Below are 15,266 nucleotides of genomic sequence, written 5' to 3' on the forward strand. Positions count from 1 at the left end.
ATCAGACTCGTAGTGATCCACCTGTTTACAGCCTCCCAAGAGCTGGGGGTTATAGGCATGCGCCACCATGCCCAGTCTCAATCGCAGTCTCAGTGTGCCCCAGGGGAGGGGCAGGGCCCACATGACAGGCCCGGGGATTGAACCCCTGGCCCCTGCACTTGCTTGCAAGCACTTTAATCTGCTGAGCTATTTGACCGGCCCTGTATGTTTCTGATAGAAGGGCTCTGAATTTGCTCAGTTGACTTTATGGAGTTCTTAATACTAGGGATTTTGTGTTTCGGCTACTTTGCATATTAGTAGGTGACAATATTCTTATTTTAGAAATTTTACGTTTTTATTGGAATTTACTTTTTAGCTTTTATTCTAGCATTTAGTATCAAATAACCATTTTAAGTCTTCTTTTCAATAGGTGGCTCAAACGTGGCACAAGTTGATCAGGACGAGGCAGGAGGAAGGTGCCAACAGCCAAGAGCTTCACCAGCTGTGGAAGAAGCTGACTCAGCTGCTGGCGGAGAGTGTGGAGGATCAGAACAATGAAACCCAGCAATTGGTATTGACTTGTTTCTTCCTCACAGTTCCTGTCATGAAAAATCATCATTTTATTGAATTCAGAAAGTAGAAGCATAATGTAGGAAAGTACTTTACAGCATTAGTTATTTCTGACCAAGCTAGAATTTTTGGCCTGCAGTCCCGTACCAAGTCTGGAGGGAGTAAAATTGGTACTCAGGGGGTTACAATTTCATTCTCTTATATTTGTAAAAAGTTATATTTCTAAAAAGTTGTATTTCAGAGGAATGCTTCTTCATAGTTATAAACTATGAGTACTGTATTTGTGGCTTCACAATTCAACTTGATTATATTTAGTAGGGTATTTATACTCATATGATATGTCTTTTTAGTGTGTAGATTTTCAAGTTAATTGAAAAGAAGTTTTAGTAGACTTTGAAAACATTGGTTTTGAATTATAATTGGAAAATATCTTTATCATTTTATTTATAAGTTTATTCTTTTTTGTTTGTTTTTGGAACTGGGGATTAACTCAGGGCCTCATGCTTGCCACACGCTGTACCACTGAGCTACATCCCTGGTCCTTATTTATAAGTTTAAAAGTCAATTAATTTCATATTATATGAGTAGCTAGTCAATATGTATGTGCTAAACCGGAGATTTTAAAGTTTAGTAATTATAGGCTGGGAAGGGAAGTTCATTTTTTAATGTTTGGTCGCTCATTAGTTTGCTCTTTTATTCAGTAAGTGTTTTAGTGGGACTGTAGTTTATGTCAGGCAGTGTGCTAAGAACCAAGCACAGAAGTGTAAGGACAAGATTTTTCTGTGTTTTTGTAACGTGTTAGTCTGCATTCTGTTGCTGTGGCAAAGCTCCTGCAAAAACTCAAAAGGCAAAATCATGGGTCAAGTTTAGTGTTGGTAATTTATAGTGATCACTTACTAGTTCAGTGCAGTTGACTGGTAGTTGGAGTTACAGTACCAACCTACCAGTTGTAAAACATCATTGAAATTGTCAAGGCAGACAGTAAGATACTCCCCAGCTTGTGTAAGAGGGCCCTGTACATTCAGCTGTGTCACTCTGTCACTTAAACAGGGCAGTGAATAGCTTCATTGTTTATTTCAGCTTTTGACTGCATTTGAGAACGCGCTGAGCTTATCAGAGCACATTCCTAGTGAGGATCACCAACAACTTTATAGGCATTTCATTCAGTGTTTATCCAAAGTAAGTAGATTTTTAAAATCTCTACAGTGACTTTTATGTATTTCTAATTTGGAAAATGTTTACAAATGCATTTTACTACTGTTGGAATGTAGTGGATTTTGCTTTTGTGTTTTCAAGTGTCCTCTTGAGACTGCTAGGCTGAAGGAGGCCTGTGAAGGAATGAGAAGTGTCTACCCCACCACACAGTATCCCTTAGAAGTGTTTTGCATGCATTTAATCGAGTCAGGTGAGTTCTGCCTTTCCGCATTGTGTGTTCTGGGGGTGTGTGAGTGTGGGAGAGTCATTTGCTGTCCATCAGCAGGTGGCTTGGTGCTCATCCTGGGTAAGGACCTGGCTCAGTGTTTCTGGAGATAAAAAGAAATGTGCCAAGCAGTAGTGTTGAGGTGCACAAGACACACTGTTACTTTCAGTCCTGGCGCTCTCAGTAAGAAGTAAGTAGGTCTTCTTTTTCTTTCTCTGAGTCAAAGCTGAACTTTTCAGAACATTTTTTTGCTACCATTAGAAAATATTGAAAATGAGTTAATTTATGAAGCGTAAGAACTTCAGCCAACAGGGTGTGCAGGCAGATGGTAAGCAGACCTTTCTCCTGATACTAGGAATGTGCGCTCTAGGAGCATGATGGTCACGATAGACAGGGACAGTGAGTGAGCAAAACCAGGGTGACTGGAGATAAAAGAAGGAAACAATCAATTCTAACTTCCTGATCTGAAAAGCTTACCCAGCATGGAATGATGGTTTGTGTGAAGGGCAAGGGAGCAGGTGAGAGGAGCTGTTATGGGCATTGAAGCCCCGCATCGTCCAGGGATCAGAGGTGAAGCTCATTGTGCAGCTTACGAGCTGTTTGCATGTCAGTAAAGGCGACGTGGAGTGGGGCACATCTGAGTGTAGGGCGAAGGGCTGAGAGCTGTGCTTCGGCAGGGCAGGTTGGCTCAAAGGGAAAGAGGGAAGAGAGAAGGAGGACAGAGAGGAGAGGGCAGGGGGGAGAGAAGGACCAAGAAGGGCAGGAACACTGGAGGCAAGAGAAGAGCATCCCAGGAAGGAGTTTACTGTCTGTCACAATAGCTGAGCCGCTGACTTTCTGACTAAGAGGCTTACTGATTAAAGTTATCTTTTAAAATCAAACTAACTGAATTGGAACTTAGGTTAGGATGGTGGATAAGAAGACAACATAGCACGTGTGAGAAGCAGAGGAAATTAGGAACTTCACTGAAGAGTGAGGAGGATGTGAAGCCTGTGAGGGGACGGTAGCTTCTCGCGGGTGTGAGGGTTGTCGTGGGTCACCTGCCAGGGGCACTGTGAAAGGAGCAACAGGGAAGAGCGCTGCGTCTCGTTGGCGTGCTCAGGTGGGGAGTGGTGAGGTGCAGCAGGAGCAGCCTGGCCTCACCGCAGGAGGCTCTCCGCTCGGGCGCACGCCAGGGGCTTTTGCTTGTCTTCTTCTGATTAAGCTTAATTCCCAAACGACCTAGTCTCTTCACTTTTTGCATAAGACCCAGAGTGTTCTAAAGATCAGCAAACAGATTTTCTTTATTGCCTGGCTTCTGGTGCCCGTTTCCTCGCTCCTTTCTCTGTCCTCGTAGTTGCTGTGCAGAAATGGCTGCTGGCGATCACCCACTGCGCTCCAGTGTCACGCGGCTGTCGTCAGCGTGTGCATGGTTCCCTCATTCTTGCTTACATGCCGCTGGTACAAGTGAAGATTTCTTTCTGAAGATTGATTTGGCTGCTTTCTCTATGGGCATAAATGTGCCTGTCATGTGGGCTTGTTAAGTAAACATGACCCTGACACTCCAAAAAGCCTACAAAATAATAGAGGTTTTTTTGTTGGTGGGGGACAGACATTGAACTTAGGACACAGTGCTTGCCAGGTAGGTGCTTATACCACAGAGCCATCTCCCTGGCAATTAAAAATAATAGAGTAAAAGGAATCAACAGATAGTCTACAGAGATTTGTACATAAGTCATTGAAAAAGTGTCCCACTAAAGCAATAGTGAAGGGATTGTGCTGATTGAGTAGTGAGGGTGTGTGGTGCAGAAATCTCTTGAGGGTTTGGGGCTTGGGTGCTTTGCAGAAGTGAGAGGGAGGGAGGTGCATATCATGGCAAAGTGGAGTGGATGAGCGGATGTTTACATGTGTAGTGGGCTCTGGAGAAGACCTTTCCCTGCTGAGTGGTGGTGAGGATTCCTGGACTTGAGAGGTTCAGGAGTAAGGGCCCTCCAGAGTACAGTGCCATTCTGAGGTAAGAGTTTAACAGTGCAGGATGATGGGAAGCTCTACGTTGATTTCTTTTCTTTTCTTTCTCTTTCTTTCTTTCTTTCTTTCTTTCTTTCTTTCTTTCTTTCTTTCTTTCTTTCTTTCTTTCTTTGTATTTAGTACAGGGTCTCACTACGTAGATCAGACTCATAGTGCTCCTCCTGTTTTCAGCCTCCCAGGCTCTGGGATTACAGGCGCACGCCACCACGCCCAGTCTCAATGGCTCTAAGTGTACCCTGGGAGTGGGGACTGTCTGGCCAGCCCTGATTTCTTTTTCTTTGCTTCTTTACTCCACACTTTGTGTATTCTTCTGAAAGTGAAGAACTTCTGAAAATCTCTAAGGTCTCTAAAGTCAGCAGACCTTGTTATTCATAGCAGTTAATCATTGGGTTCTCTTCCACCAAGGACAAATATGTTTGTTCTCTTTTGCTTTGTGTATTGAGACTTGATAGTTCATCTTCAAAATGACTCAGTTTGTACAGCTTCAGATAACAGGCGGTGAACAGCTTTCACAGCTGTCATCTGTTGAAATGTTTTTGTGTGCTAAATGACCTTTGTGATTTATTTTTCTTTGTTTCTAAAACGGGGGTGCATGCAATGCTTCTTCAAATTCAAGCTTTATTTATTTATTTATTTATTTATTTATTTATTTTTAAGATTTTTTTGTGGCCTAGAAATCTTAGAAAGTTCAGCTTAAAATAAAAAAAATGAATAGCATGAAATTGTACATTTTCCCTCCTAAACTAGGTTTATTTAAAATAAAAATTCTGTAGCATTGATCCATTTCTTTGGTATGTCAAAATGCTTTGAAAAACTCAGTAGCAAGCTTTTGGAAAGCGAATTCCATAGGAATTTCTGAGCTTCCAGCTTTCAGAACACTTTATTTACTGTTGGAGATTTAATATTTACCAGCCCCAAGTTTGGCTTCTCTTTGATCTTTTTAAGAAATTAAAATAAAAAAAGAAATAAAAATAATGCTGTCAAGCTGTTTTAAAGTCACTAAGTGTGGAGGGCCAGGGATGTGGCCAGAGGCAGAGTGCTTGCCTAGCTCGCGCAAGGCCCTGAGTTCCATCTGCAGCGCTGTTATAAACAAACCGAGCTCAGTTAGTCTGGACTAGAGCTCTCTAAGTGTTAAAAGAGCGTAAGTGACTTCCATTCGAAAGCAAAGATGCCCATTTCATCTCAGTTTCTATTCTCCACAGATGTTTATTAAACTAATATTCTCAGCAGTGCTTAGTGTGGAGAAGAGATTGAGTATTGAAGGTGGGATATATCGTGTCTTTTTTTTTTTTTTTTTTTTTTGCAGAACCAGGGATTGAACTCAGACCCTTGCGCTTGCTAGGGAAGCACTTATTCCACTGAGCCATCTCCCCGGCTCCACTGTTGCTGTTTTGGGGAACACTAAATGATTCCTCTAAGTGCCACTTGGGCAGATGTAGAGAGCATGTTACCTAGAGGTAAATGTGACGCAGCCTCCACAAGTCTTTACTTGGTTTCTAGAATTGTGCTTCCACGTTTTAGCTAAAGGAATGTAGTAATGTTTACTTTGTTTTAAAAGTGCTTCGTAGCCTTTTGGAAACTACCAAGGGACACTTTTTTCCCCCATGTGCAGTTTGGAGCACCCTTACTGCGTGTGATCGTCGGAGAGATGTTTGCTGGTTTTCTGCCTGCCTTTCATGGGGTGTTGTCTGTAATAAAGCAGCTTATGTTGTTCAGGTAGTTTGTTTGCCATTAGCTGTGTTTCCATGGAGGAAGAAAGTTATAACCCAGATGGTAGTAATCAGTGGTAAAATTTTTATAGCCATTTTTCTTATTTTTAGGATAGTGAAAATTTTAAATTTTCTATAGTAATCCTCAGCTATTCCTAATAGTGGACTATCTCTTTTTGAGTATTAGTTCTTGATGATCTTTCTAAAACAAGATTTTCATGTTTAATACATGTCTACCATGTACCTTGCTACCATACTTGGTTACTTTCTGGAAGTTAGCATTTAATTACAGAGGTAACAAAGGCAGGGTAATCTATATATCTATATATCTATGTCTAGATCTATCTAATGTATATAATCTGTTGTAAGACTAACACTGAAGATAATCTATTAGCAAATACCACAGTCCTCAGTGGTTCTTAGAGTATAATCTCTGAGCCAGTGGCATAAACCTTACTTGAGAACTTGTTAGAAGGACAAGCTGTCGCCTTACATCAGACCTCCTCCATCAGAAACACTGAGCATGGGGTTCATCTTAAAATCCTTCAGGTGATTCTGGTGTCTTTTGTATACAGTGTCTACTTTGGGCACTACTGTTTGGTAGGAATGGAAAATGTCACTGGAGGAGGTATAGCATGTAGAGCTAGGTACATCTGTTCTTGGAATTCATATTTCTGGAAGCAAAAGTGAAAACATTTTGAAAGAAGGAAACTTGTATTGGAAGCATACTGTTAACTGGCCCTATGTCGCATTTTACTGGCTTACTATCTGAAGTAATAGGGCCGGCCAAATAGCTCAGCGGATTAAAGTGCCTGCAAGCAGGCGCAGGGACAGGGACTCAATCCCCGGGCCTGCCATGCCTGTCCTATCCCCAGGGTGCACTGAGACAGCAATTGAGACTGAGTGTGGTGGCGCGCGCCTGTAATCCCAGCTCTTGGGAGGCTGTAAACAGGCGGATCGCTATGAGTCTGATGTAGTAGTGAGATCCTGAACACCCTATAGACCCTTCCCTAAAATACAAAAAACAAAACAAAAACAAAAAACAAACAACCCCCCCCAACAACAACTATTTGCAGTAATATTTTTTTCCCTCAGATTTTATCAAACAGTATTAATGCTCTAGCCAGTGTGAATTCTCTTACTTTGGGGGCTAACTTGGAGTTCTGAATCAGTATATATAACATATCACTTCTGAACTTTACATTTATATGCATCTGGCTTTGAAAAATTTGAAATACATAAACTAACTGATATGCGAAGACTTTGCCTTTGATTCCTGTGACTGAAAGAGTGGTTTCATATGCTTCGGGGCGTGTTTCACACAGATATGAAGCCATCAGGGAGCCTTCTGAGTGCTGGGATTACAGGCATATACCACCACACCTGGTGGCCAATGTATTTTTATTTATTTTCTACACCCTTATTATTTTGATATACTCTTAATTACTTTTTAAGACTTTTCTGTGTGATGAAACAGTTTGTTAAAATGATAAATGCTGTGCACTTTTAATTCTAAAAACAGAAATTCCATTTTTCATTTGTGTGTATGTGTGCTTTTCTGCAAATAGGAATCCTAAAATTAACTGAAGCTTTAGAAAATGGAGATAAAGATACAATGTTTCTAAACTATCTTATCGAAATAAAGTAGAAAATAAATGCAAACAGACATAAGAACACTATGACACAAAGTAATTCTTATATAGAAAAAGATAGTTTATTAGAAAAATATAGAAATGCTGAACTTACACATTTAAGAGTACGTGACTGTCTTTGGTGAGCAGCCTGCCGTCTCTGGATCCTAGACAGATGGAAGCGCTCTCCATCTGGCCACGTGGTCTGGTGTTGCTCACAGAGGCTGATGAAGATCTCTTCCTCTCTCAGTTTTCCCTTCATCTGACAGTGGACAGTGTGACTGCTGCCATGGACGAGGCCCGGCAAGCCAGGGCTGTGTGCCCTCAGTGTGCCTCAGCCCACGGGCCGGCGCAGTAGGCCTCTGGGCTGCCACACCACGTTCACAGTCCACGGTTCACAGTCCACGGATAAAGCAGTTTCTACTTCTGACTCTTAAGAAGATTAAAAGCTTGCCAGATCTTAAAAAAAAAAAAGACTAGAGAAAGATTCAAAAAAAAACAAAAAAAAAAAAAAAAAAAAAAAAGGCTAGGTTTCTTTATGAAATGTTGATTTTTTTAAAAAAAAATTGTTTGGTTTAATTTTCATTTGGTTTATATAAGTTTTGAATTCCTAGAATCAAGACACAGTGAAAGAAATACAAAGCATCTTTTGGACTTCAGGATGTAGGTTTTGACATTGACAAACCTACTATACTTATGCTAATATTAATAGTTTTTCCTCTTAATTTCAGGAAATGTTACAGAAGAGGGACAGCAGTATTTTTGTAAACTAGTAGAAATGAACTCAAAAAGTGGTCCAGGCCTCATCGGTATAGGCATTAAAGCATTACAAGACAAAAAGTATGAAGACGCCGTCAGGAATCTAACAGAAGGTAAATGTACAGTCTCTGTCACGTGACACGAGGTGTCACTGTGGCTCAGTAGGCACTAATCTCGGAGTCTTTCTCTTGGTTGGGAAGAAAGTACCTGTGTGCCCTGGAGTTTGCTTACATTGGAACTCCAGCTCTTCCACTCACTGATTTCAAGACTTTAGAAAAGTTAACCAAGCGTTCTATGTCTAAGTGTTTTCATTTGAAAAACAGGGATAATTTTAGGAAGCTTTAGGAAGGCTTAACCTAGGTATGATGTTTCTGGATGAATCTAGATTCAAACTGGGGCCTGCCTGACAAGTAAAGGCAAATGGGTGAAAGGGACGGGAGCAACACTTTAGGGCAAGAGAGAGTTCTGGGGAATAGCTGGAGGGAAGAGGAAAATTGCTGCTCAGAGGGGTCGTTTACAAGGTGTGAGAAGGAAGTAAGGCTGCAGAGTGACACAGGAGGGGAAGGTGGGGAACACTTTGCAAACCCTGGAAAGGAGTTCTCACGGTTCCCTTTCCCTGAAACACTTTAGGAATGGAATTTCATAATCTGATTTGCCTTTTTTTTTTCCCCCAGTTTGTATTTTTTTCTTTCTTTTTTTTTTTTTATTAGTACATTTGTGTTGTTGTTGGTGCCAGGAATTGAACTCAGGACTTAATGCTTGCCAGGCAGGTGCTGCACCCCTGAGCCACATGCCTGGCCCATTAGAGCATGTCCCTCCGTGTGTGGAGTTGGTGCATGACCGTATCTTCATTCTTTTTTCTCCCTCTGCCCCCTCCTCCTCTTAGAAACACTGTGGCACGTTGGCGAGCAGGTACTTGCAGTGTGCTGGCATAAAAGTGGTAGAGAGCAGAACTGAGGGGTGCTGGTAGAGACCGGGAGGAGTGCAGAGGGCTGGCTTGGGACCAGGGTCACTGTGGCTTGGTGATGATTAGATGAGAGACATGAGGGGAGGTGTCAGATTCGGAGAGGAGGTAGTGATTGCATTCATTCAAGTAGTCGAAGAAACCTTGATTGTTAGAATTGTTTTTATCCTTTTAGGGTTAAAGGAATGCCCCCTCTGCACACATGGATGGTATCATTTGGCCAAAGCCCAAGTCAAAATGCATAACCCTAAGGAAGCTGTTCTTTCGTGCAATCAAGGTATTTGTTGCTTTTTTTTTTTTTTTTTTTTGCATTTTTGGGGTTTATACATAAAGATGGCCCACAGTGTTTATTTCATCTTAAAGGAGAAAGTTAATGTTAAAAAAAAAATTTGCATGCTTTTCTTTTGCATTTTCAATTGCTGAAGTTAAAAAAAATACCAAATCAGCGTGCATGCGTGTGTTCCAGTGTGCTTATTTTTAAAATAGCAATGAACGTTTATTAAAGCCTTCCGACATTTGAATATTGCTGTCACCATTTTAGAGCAGGATGGTGGTGTTCTGCCTTTCTAATAAGAAAGTTGCTGGTATGCCCAGGACTTTCATGAATTCTCCATTTCTCTGATAGAGTTAAAGGACGTCTTGGCACTTGGAGCCCGTTTGAATATGACAACAGGTGGTTCTCCGCTCTGGCTCCAGCTTGTTGTTCCTGTAACTGAAAAATGTTAACCCAGGCCCACTGTAATTCAGCTGCTTTTCCCTTCCAGTGGCCTGAATTTACTGTGTCACAGATACGATAGCTAAGGGCTAACCTTTATTAGGTAGCAGATATAGGTAATCAGTGCTGTGTTTCAGGGTCTTCAATTTCATTATGTAAATGTGAAGTGATTTTAGATTCAGACATGTTGTGCTTTAAATTTAGATCTTTCTATTACAAGTTCAGAGAAGAATTACAATTACTTTTGAATTATTTTTGAAGTGTATTGTTTTAGAAATTTATACGTAGTCTACTGTTTATTTTATTTTATCCTTAAAAATAAAATACGTGAGGTGGTTATCTTCACTCACACGCCCTTACTTTTGTCAGCTCTGAAGAACATAGAGAGCCCTGGTGTGCCTGGTAGCCATGTGCAGCAGAAGAACCCTTGTCTTTGTTTGAAAGCAGAGGCTTTGATTAAACTCTCAGATTCTGAGTCTTCGGAGGAAGCGATGCGTACTCTTGAGCAGGTAGTCTTTGCGTCAGGCTTTCCTTTTAATTCATTTTCACCTCAGCAGGTAAAAGCCATCTCTCTCCATCTTTTTATTTGTATAAATCTTGAGTTAGAGGAGTGAACTCAGAGTCTCAGCTCCCAGATTAATCGTTCTCATACTCGGAAACTTCGTTTTCTCTCTTAGTTAGGTACCTGTGTGCTCTCCACAGGAGCCCATTTTTTTCTTTAGTTTTAGTCTTGTTCTCTCATTATCGTAGGTTCTTACTTCTTGAATGTTATTTGGGATTCCAGTAGTTTTCCTCCATAAATGTTTTACAGATTATTAACATTAATTGAGGCTCTAATAGCTTCATGGTAGAGAATGTTGTTATGTTCACTCAAAGAAAGATTGATTTTTGAGGAAATTGACTTTTTTTGGTTCAGTCCATTTGCAAATTAATGAAAAAAATAACAACAAATAATTTATTAATTATAACAACATTGTACTTGAAAGAGTTTTGTCAGATTAAGACAGCTTTGAATAAGATTTATATTATATTGCTTAGTGTTTTCCAAGGTTTTGAGTTTTTCTAAATACTTTCATATAAATTGTGTAATTATTTCATATTTTTTGTATTAGGGTCTCTTTGAAATATATTGTCTTTTGCATTTAATAATATTTCTTTAAAATTATAGTGGTTGTTAGAATACTCTTAAGAACTAAGGTCTCACTTTCTACTTATCTTTCTCTAATAATATGTTTTGTGTGATACTTTATAGCGATATCTCCAATAATTTTCTTATAAAAAAAAATTAAAAGTTTCTGAAAGGCCCAAAGAGCTCAAGTTTGAGGAAGAAAATGTGCAAACCAAGCACAGAACACCTCGTCATGCTGCACCATAAAAGCACTTACAATTATTTTCTAGGTTTCAGATGCAAATAATGTCCCAGGACTTTTGGTTCTCAAAGGCTTGGCCTATCTGAACAAAGGCTCATTAGATGAAGCTACAAAGGTTAGTTTTTTTTTTTTTTTTTTTTTTTTTTAACTTAAAATAAGCATTTTTTTAATAGTTAATAAGCAACTGGATGTGGAAGTAGGACTGACAAGTCTCTACTTTGTAGATTATGGAAGACCTTCTCTTGTCTCACTCCAGCCTACATGAAGCTCATGCCCTCGAGGGTTTGATTCACTTTACCAAAAAGGACTATGAACAAGCAGAAAAGTGGTAAGGATATGTAGGCTGCTCATAAATTGGGTCACATCTGATTTATTGTGCGTCTCGAAAATTCAGCAGGAGCTTGATGAACTGGCTTTGATGAAGATCCAGCTTTACATAAATTTGGCCTTTGAAGGCTTTTTAAGTCATTGTTTTAAGAAAGATGTTTCACTTGTACAACAGTTAAGTATAAAAAATTCACCGAAGGATCTAGAATTGAATTAGCTGATCATAGTAGATGCACTGTTTGGCCTGTGCCCTGAAGAGTTGGCACATGGTCATGCTGAAAGGCCGCTGCTTTGTAAAGTGCTTGTTAGAAAACATTTTCTTCTCATTACAGTCTGAATCCTAAAGTAATGATTTCAATTTTGGTATCCTTGGATCACTCAGTTTGATAACTCCAACTAAGTGCTGTATTTTATATGTACTTATATGTAAATATTTTAAATTTTATTTTAGTATTCCTTTTTATTCCCCTTTGGTGACTTAGTTTCCAGAGAGCAATTGAGAAAGATGCTGGCGTTGCTGAATATCATTACCAGCTTGGGTTAACGTACTGGCTCATGGGAGAAGAAACAAGAAAAGATAAGGCGAAGGCTCTGACCCACTTTCTGAAGGTAAAACAAATGCTGCTATTCAATTCAGGTGAAGTGTATTCATTATTATAAATAAGAATCATATAAACTTGATATTTATTTATTTATTTATTTATTTTTTGTGGTACCAGGGATCAAACTTGGGACCTTGTGCTTGCCAGGCAGGTGCATATACCCCTGAAGCTTGTATTTAAAACTATACTGAATTTTTTTTGCGTGTGTGTGTGTATGTGTATGTGTATCATTTCTCACACACAAGATTTTGTGAGAATGTTGTTTGGGTTTTCAGGGAGAAAATAAAACCATAAAAATGTAAGGGTTACTTTTCCAGAAATATGTAGAATAGAAAATGAACAAAATTATCTCTGAAAAATAGGATTGTTTCTAGGCTTTCTCTACCATAGTTTCATAGGTGCATGAATCTAAATGTTTTACCTCTTGCCTTTTTTAGAAGTTTAACATTTTCAAGGCTTCCATTCTTGTCTTGATTCACAAGACCAGACTTATTTAACCATAACTTTTTTTTTTTTTTTTAATATATTTGGTAGAGGGTCTCACTATGCAGCTCAGAGTCATAGTGACCTCCTGTGCTTAGCCTCCCCAGCACTGGGATTGCAGGCACGGCCCACCTGCCCAGTCTTAACCCTAACTCTTAATTTCACCTCTCTTTTACCAAAGAAGTCATAGTTGACGCCTCAGTACACTTTCTGGAAGCAGTTAGCTGCCAGCTTTCATTTGTTATAGGTCTTACATGAAAGGAAATCTGACATTTTTGTGTATTTAATAGAATTTTGTCCCTTTTACCTGTACACTATCTTTCTTTCTTGTGTTTTTAAAGCTACTCATCCAAAAGAACTTTTATTTCTTGTTGTTGCTATTTATTTTAAAGGCTGCAAGACTGGACACGTACATGGGCAAAGTTTTCTGCTATTTGGGTCATTATTACAGAGACGTAGCGGGAGATAGAAACAGAGCCCGCGGCTGCTACAGAAAAGCGTTTGAGTTGGATGACACTGACACCGAGTCTGGAGCTGCAGCAGTTGACCTGAGTGTGGAGCTGGAAGATACGGTACGCCGATAGTCATTTGTCTTGTTTTTTTATCCCCTTGAAAGTTATCATTAGGACTTACATTTCTTCATAGATGTAATGGAGATGTTTTTACCATCATGCATAAGTAGGTCAATTTTTTTTTCATTGCCAGATATTAAATTACTCGTCACTTATTATTGAAACTGGTTTTCCATGTACCAACTAGATTTAAAAAAATCAGAAGTGAGAATTGAAAATGTTTGTTTACTTTATATTGATGATGGGTTGTTTTATGATATTCCCTATCTCTAACCCTAATTTCCTTACTAGGAAGCTGCCTTAGCGCTCTTAAGTGCTGTAACTCAGAAGGCGAGCGCCGGAACGGCCAAGTGGGCCTGGCTTCGGCGGGGACTGTGCTACTTGAAAGCTGGCCAGCATTCTCTAGCAGTGGCTGAGTAAGAGCCTGATTGTATTTATATTTGGACACCATCAGGATTCCTTAGAGCAGATTTCACTTATTTCAGGCAGACTTTTTATTTATTTATTGTTTTTTGGTACCAGGCATTGAACTTGGAACCTCATGCTTGCCAGGCAGGCACTTTGCTGCTTGCTAAATCCCTGTTCTCCAGAATTCACTTACATCCCAAATAACCTGTAAAGTCTGTTCTTAACAGATTGCATTTTGAGGGAAGGAATAGCAAGCTTTTGGAGGTTGATTAGTACTGATTGTAAGGCAGGACTGAAGAAGCGTGAGTTGTGTTCTGAAGGAGCAGCCAGCCTATGAAATCAGGTTTCACTAGCATCACGTATACTGTAGGTTGGTCCTCCCCAGACACGTCAGTAATGATGAAAAGCTGAACTAACATTTTCTCTTGTTCTTCTACGCGCATTCATTGCTTCTGGCAGGAGAGACATTTGGCTTCTTGAAGGGCATTTATAGCAGATCTTATCTGATTAATTTTAGGCATTTTGTGTGCCCTGTGTATCAGGGTAAATAGAATAGAATTGAATCGAGGTAAATGTTGTTTCTGACTTATGCTAGTGTCTCTGCATTTTGAAAGTTTTCATAAAAATGGAATTTGATCAGAAATTTAAATCATGCCTCTTTTTCCTGTATTTCAGTGTGATATTTCCAATTAGTAGAAAGATTGGTGGTAGGGTTTAGAGACCAAAGAGGCAGACTGAGGTGTCCATCTCTCCTGGTAAAGTAGAAAATTGGAGTTCTTCCAAATAACCAAGGAAAGGAAATTCTGCTCAGCAGTGTCTTTGGTTCTTATTCTGAATTTTTTTTTTTTTTTTTTTTTTTTTAGTGGAACTGGGGATTGAACTCAGGCCCTTGTGCTTGCCAGGGAAGCTCTTATTCTACTGAGCCATCTCCCTGCCCCCTGAAATTTTAATGGAACATCTTAGTATTATGATTTAGATCATTAAAGGAACAAGTATACCTGCTTTCAGTAGCACTTTTATAAATGTAAGAGGTTGTAGATACATATGCTGGAATTATTTCACATTTTCTTTTCAGGTGTGAACATGGTCCTATTATTTTTAGTTTCCTTATTGTTTCTTAAAATTTTAGTTTGCAGGCAGCACTCAGGGCAGACCCAAAGGATTTCAATTGCTGGGAGGCATTAGGAGAGGCATACTTAAGCAGAGGTGGCTACACCACAGCCTTGAAGTCCTTCACCAAAGCCGGCGAGCTGAACCCAGGGTCCACATACAGTGTGTTTAAGGTCGCCGCAATACAGCAGATCCTGGGCAAGTATAAGGAGGCCATAGCTCAGTACCAGCTGATCATCGAAAAGAAAGAAGACTACGTGCCGGCTTTCAAAGGTAATTTCTCTTTAGTAGCTTCAGTGACTTTATGATACTGAAATATAAAATCTTGAGTTAAATTCATTATACATGTATTAAACAAGTTGAAAACAACTTCCACACTCAACAGCAAGCATCTGATACAATCTGCTTGCTATATAGGGTGTACATACTTAGGTATAAAAAGATCAACTTTTATTTCCTAAACTGTTAGCTATAATCTGTTAGAAATAGTAACATGATGGATTCATTTGTAGACAAGTGTCACAGTAATTCTTTGGACTTAAAAAAGGATCGCTAAAACAAGTTGGTTTTTTTTTTTCTTTTGTGGAACCAGGGATTGAACTCAGGCCCTCGCGCTCACCAGGGAAGCGCTTAATCCACT

General features: G+C 39.7%; 1 protein-coding gene across 1 annotated transcript in view; it reads left to right on the forward strand.

Annotated features, from left to right (window-relative positions):
* Positions 1-15,266, forward strand: part of Ttc37 (tetratricopeptide repeat domain 37) — a 79,843-nt gene that overhangs the window by 12,696 nt on the left and 51,881 nt on the right. Inside the window, exons 7-18 of the mRNA XM_023707671.1 lie at positions 410-550; positions 1,630-1,728; positions 1,846-1,954; positions 8,048-8,188; positions 9,215-9,316; positions 10,124-10,263; positions 11,153-11,239; positions 11,349-11,452; positions 11,934-12,060; positions 12,929-13,108; positions 13,400-13,524; positions 14,646-14,899. Coding sequence (XP_023563439.1) covers positions 410-550; positions 1,630-1,728; positions 1,846-1,954; positions 8,048-8,188; positions 9,215-9,316; positions 10,124-10,263; positions 11,153-11,239; positions 11,349-11,452; positions 11,934-12,060; positions 12,929-13,108; positions 13,400-13,524; positions 14,646-14,899 — 1,609 coding nt within the window. The remainder of the gene's footprint in view (positions 1-409; positions 551-1,629; positions 1,729-1,845; positions 1,955-8,047; positions 8,189-9,214; positions 9,317-10,123; positions 10,264-11,152; positions 11,240-11,348; positions 11,453-11,933; positions 12,061-12,928; positions 13,109-13,399; positions 13,525-14,645; positions 14,900-15,266) is intronic.

Source organism: Octodon degus, unplaced genomic scaffold, assembly GCF_000260255.1.
Source record: "Octodon degus isolate 3935 unplaced genomic scaffold, OctDeg1.0 scaffold00009, whole genome shotgun sequence".
In the NCBI taxonomy this organism is placed as follows: Eukaryota; Metazoa; Chordata; class Mammalia; order Rodentia; family Octodontidae; genus Octodon; species Octodon degus.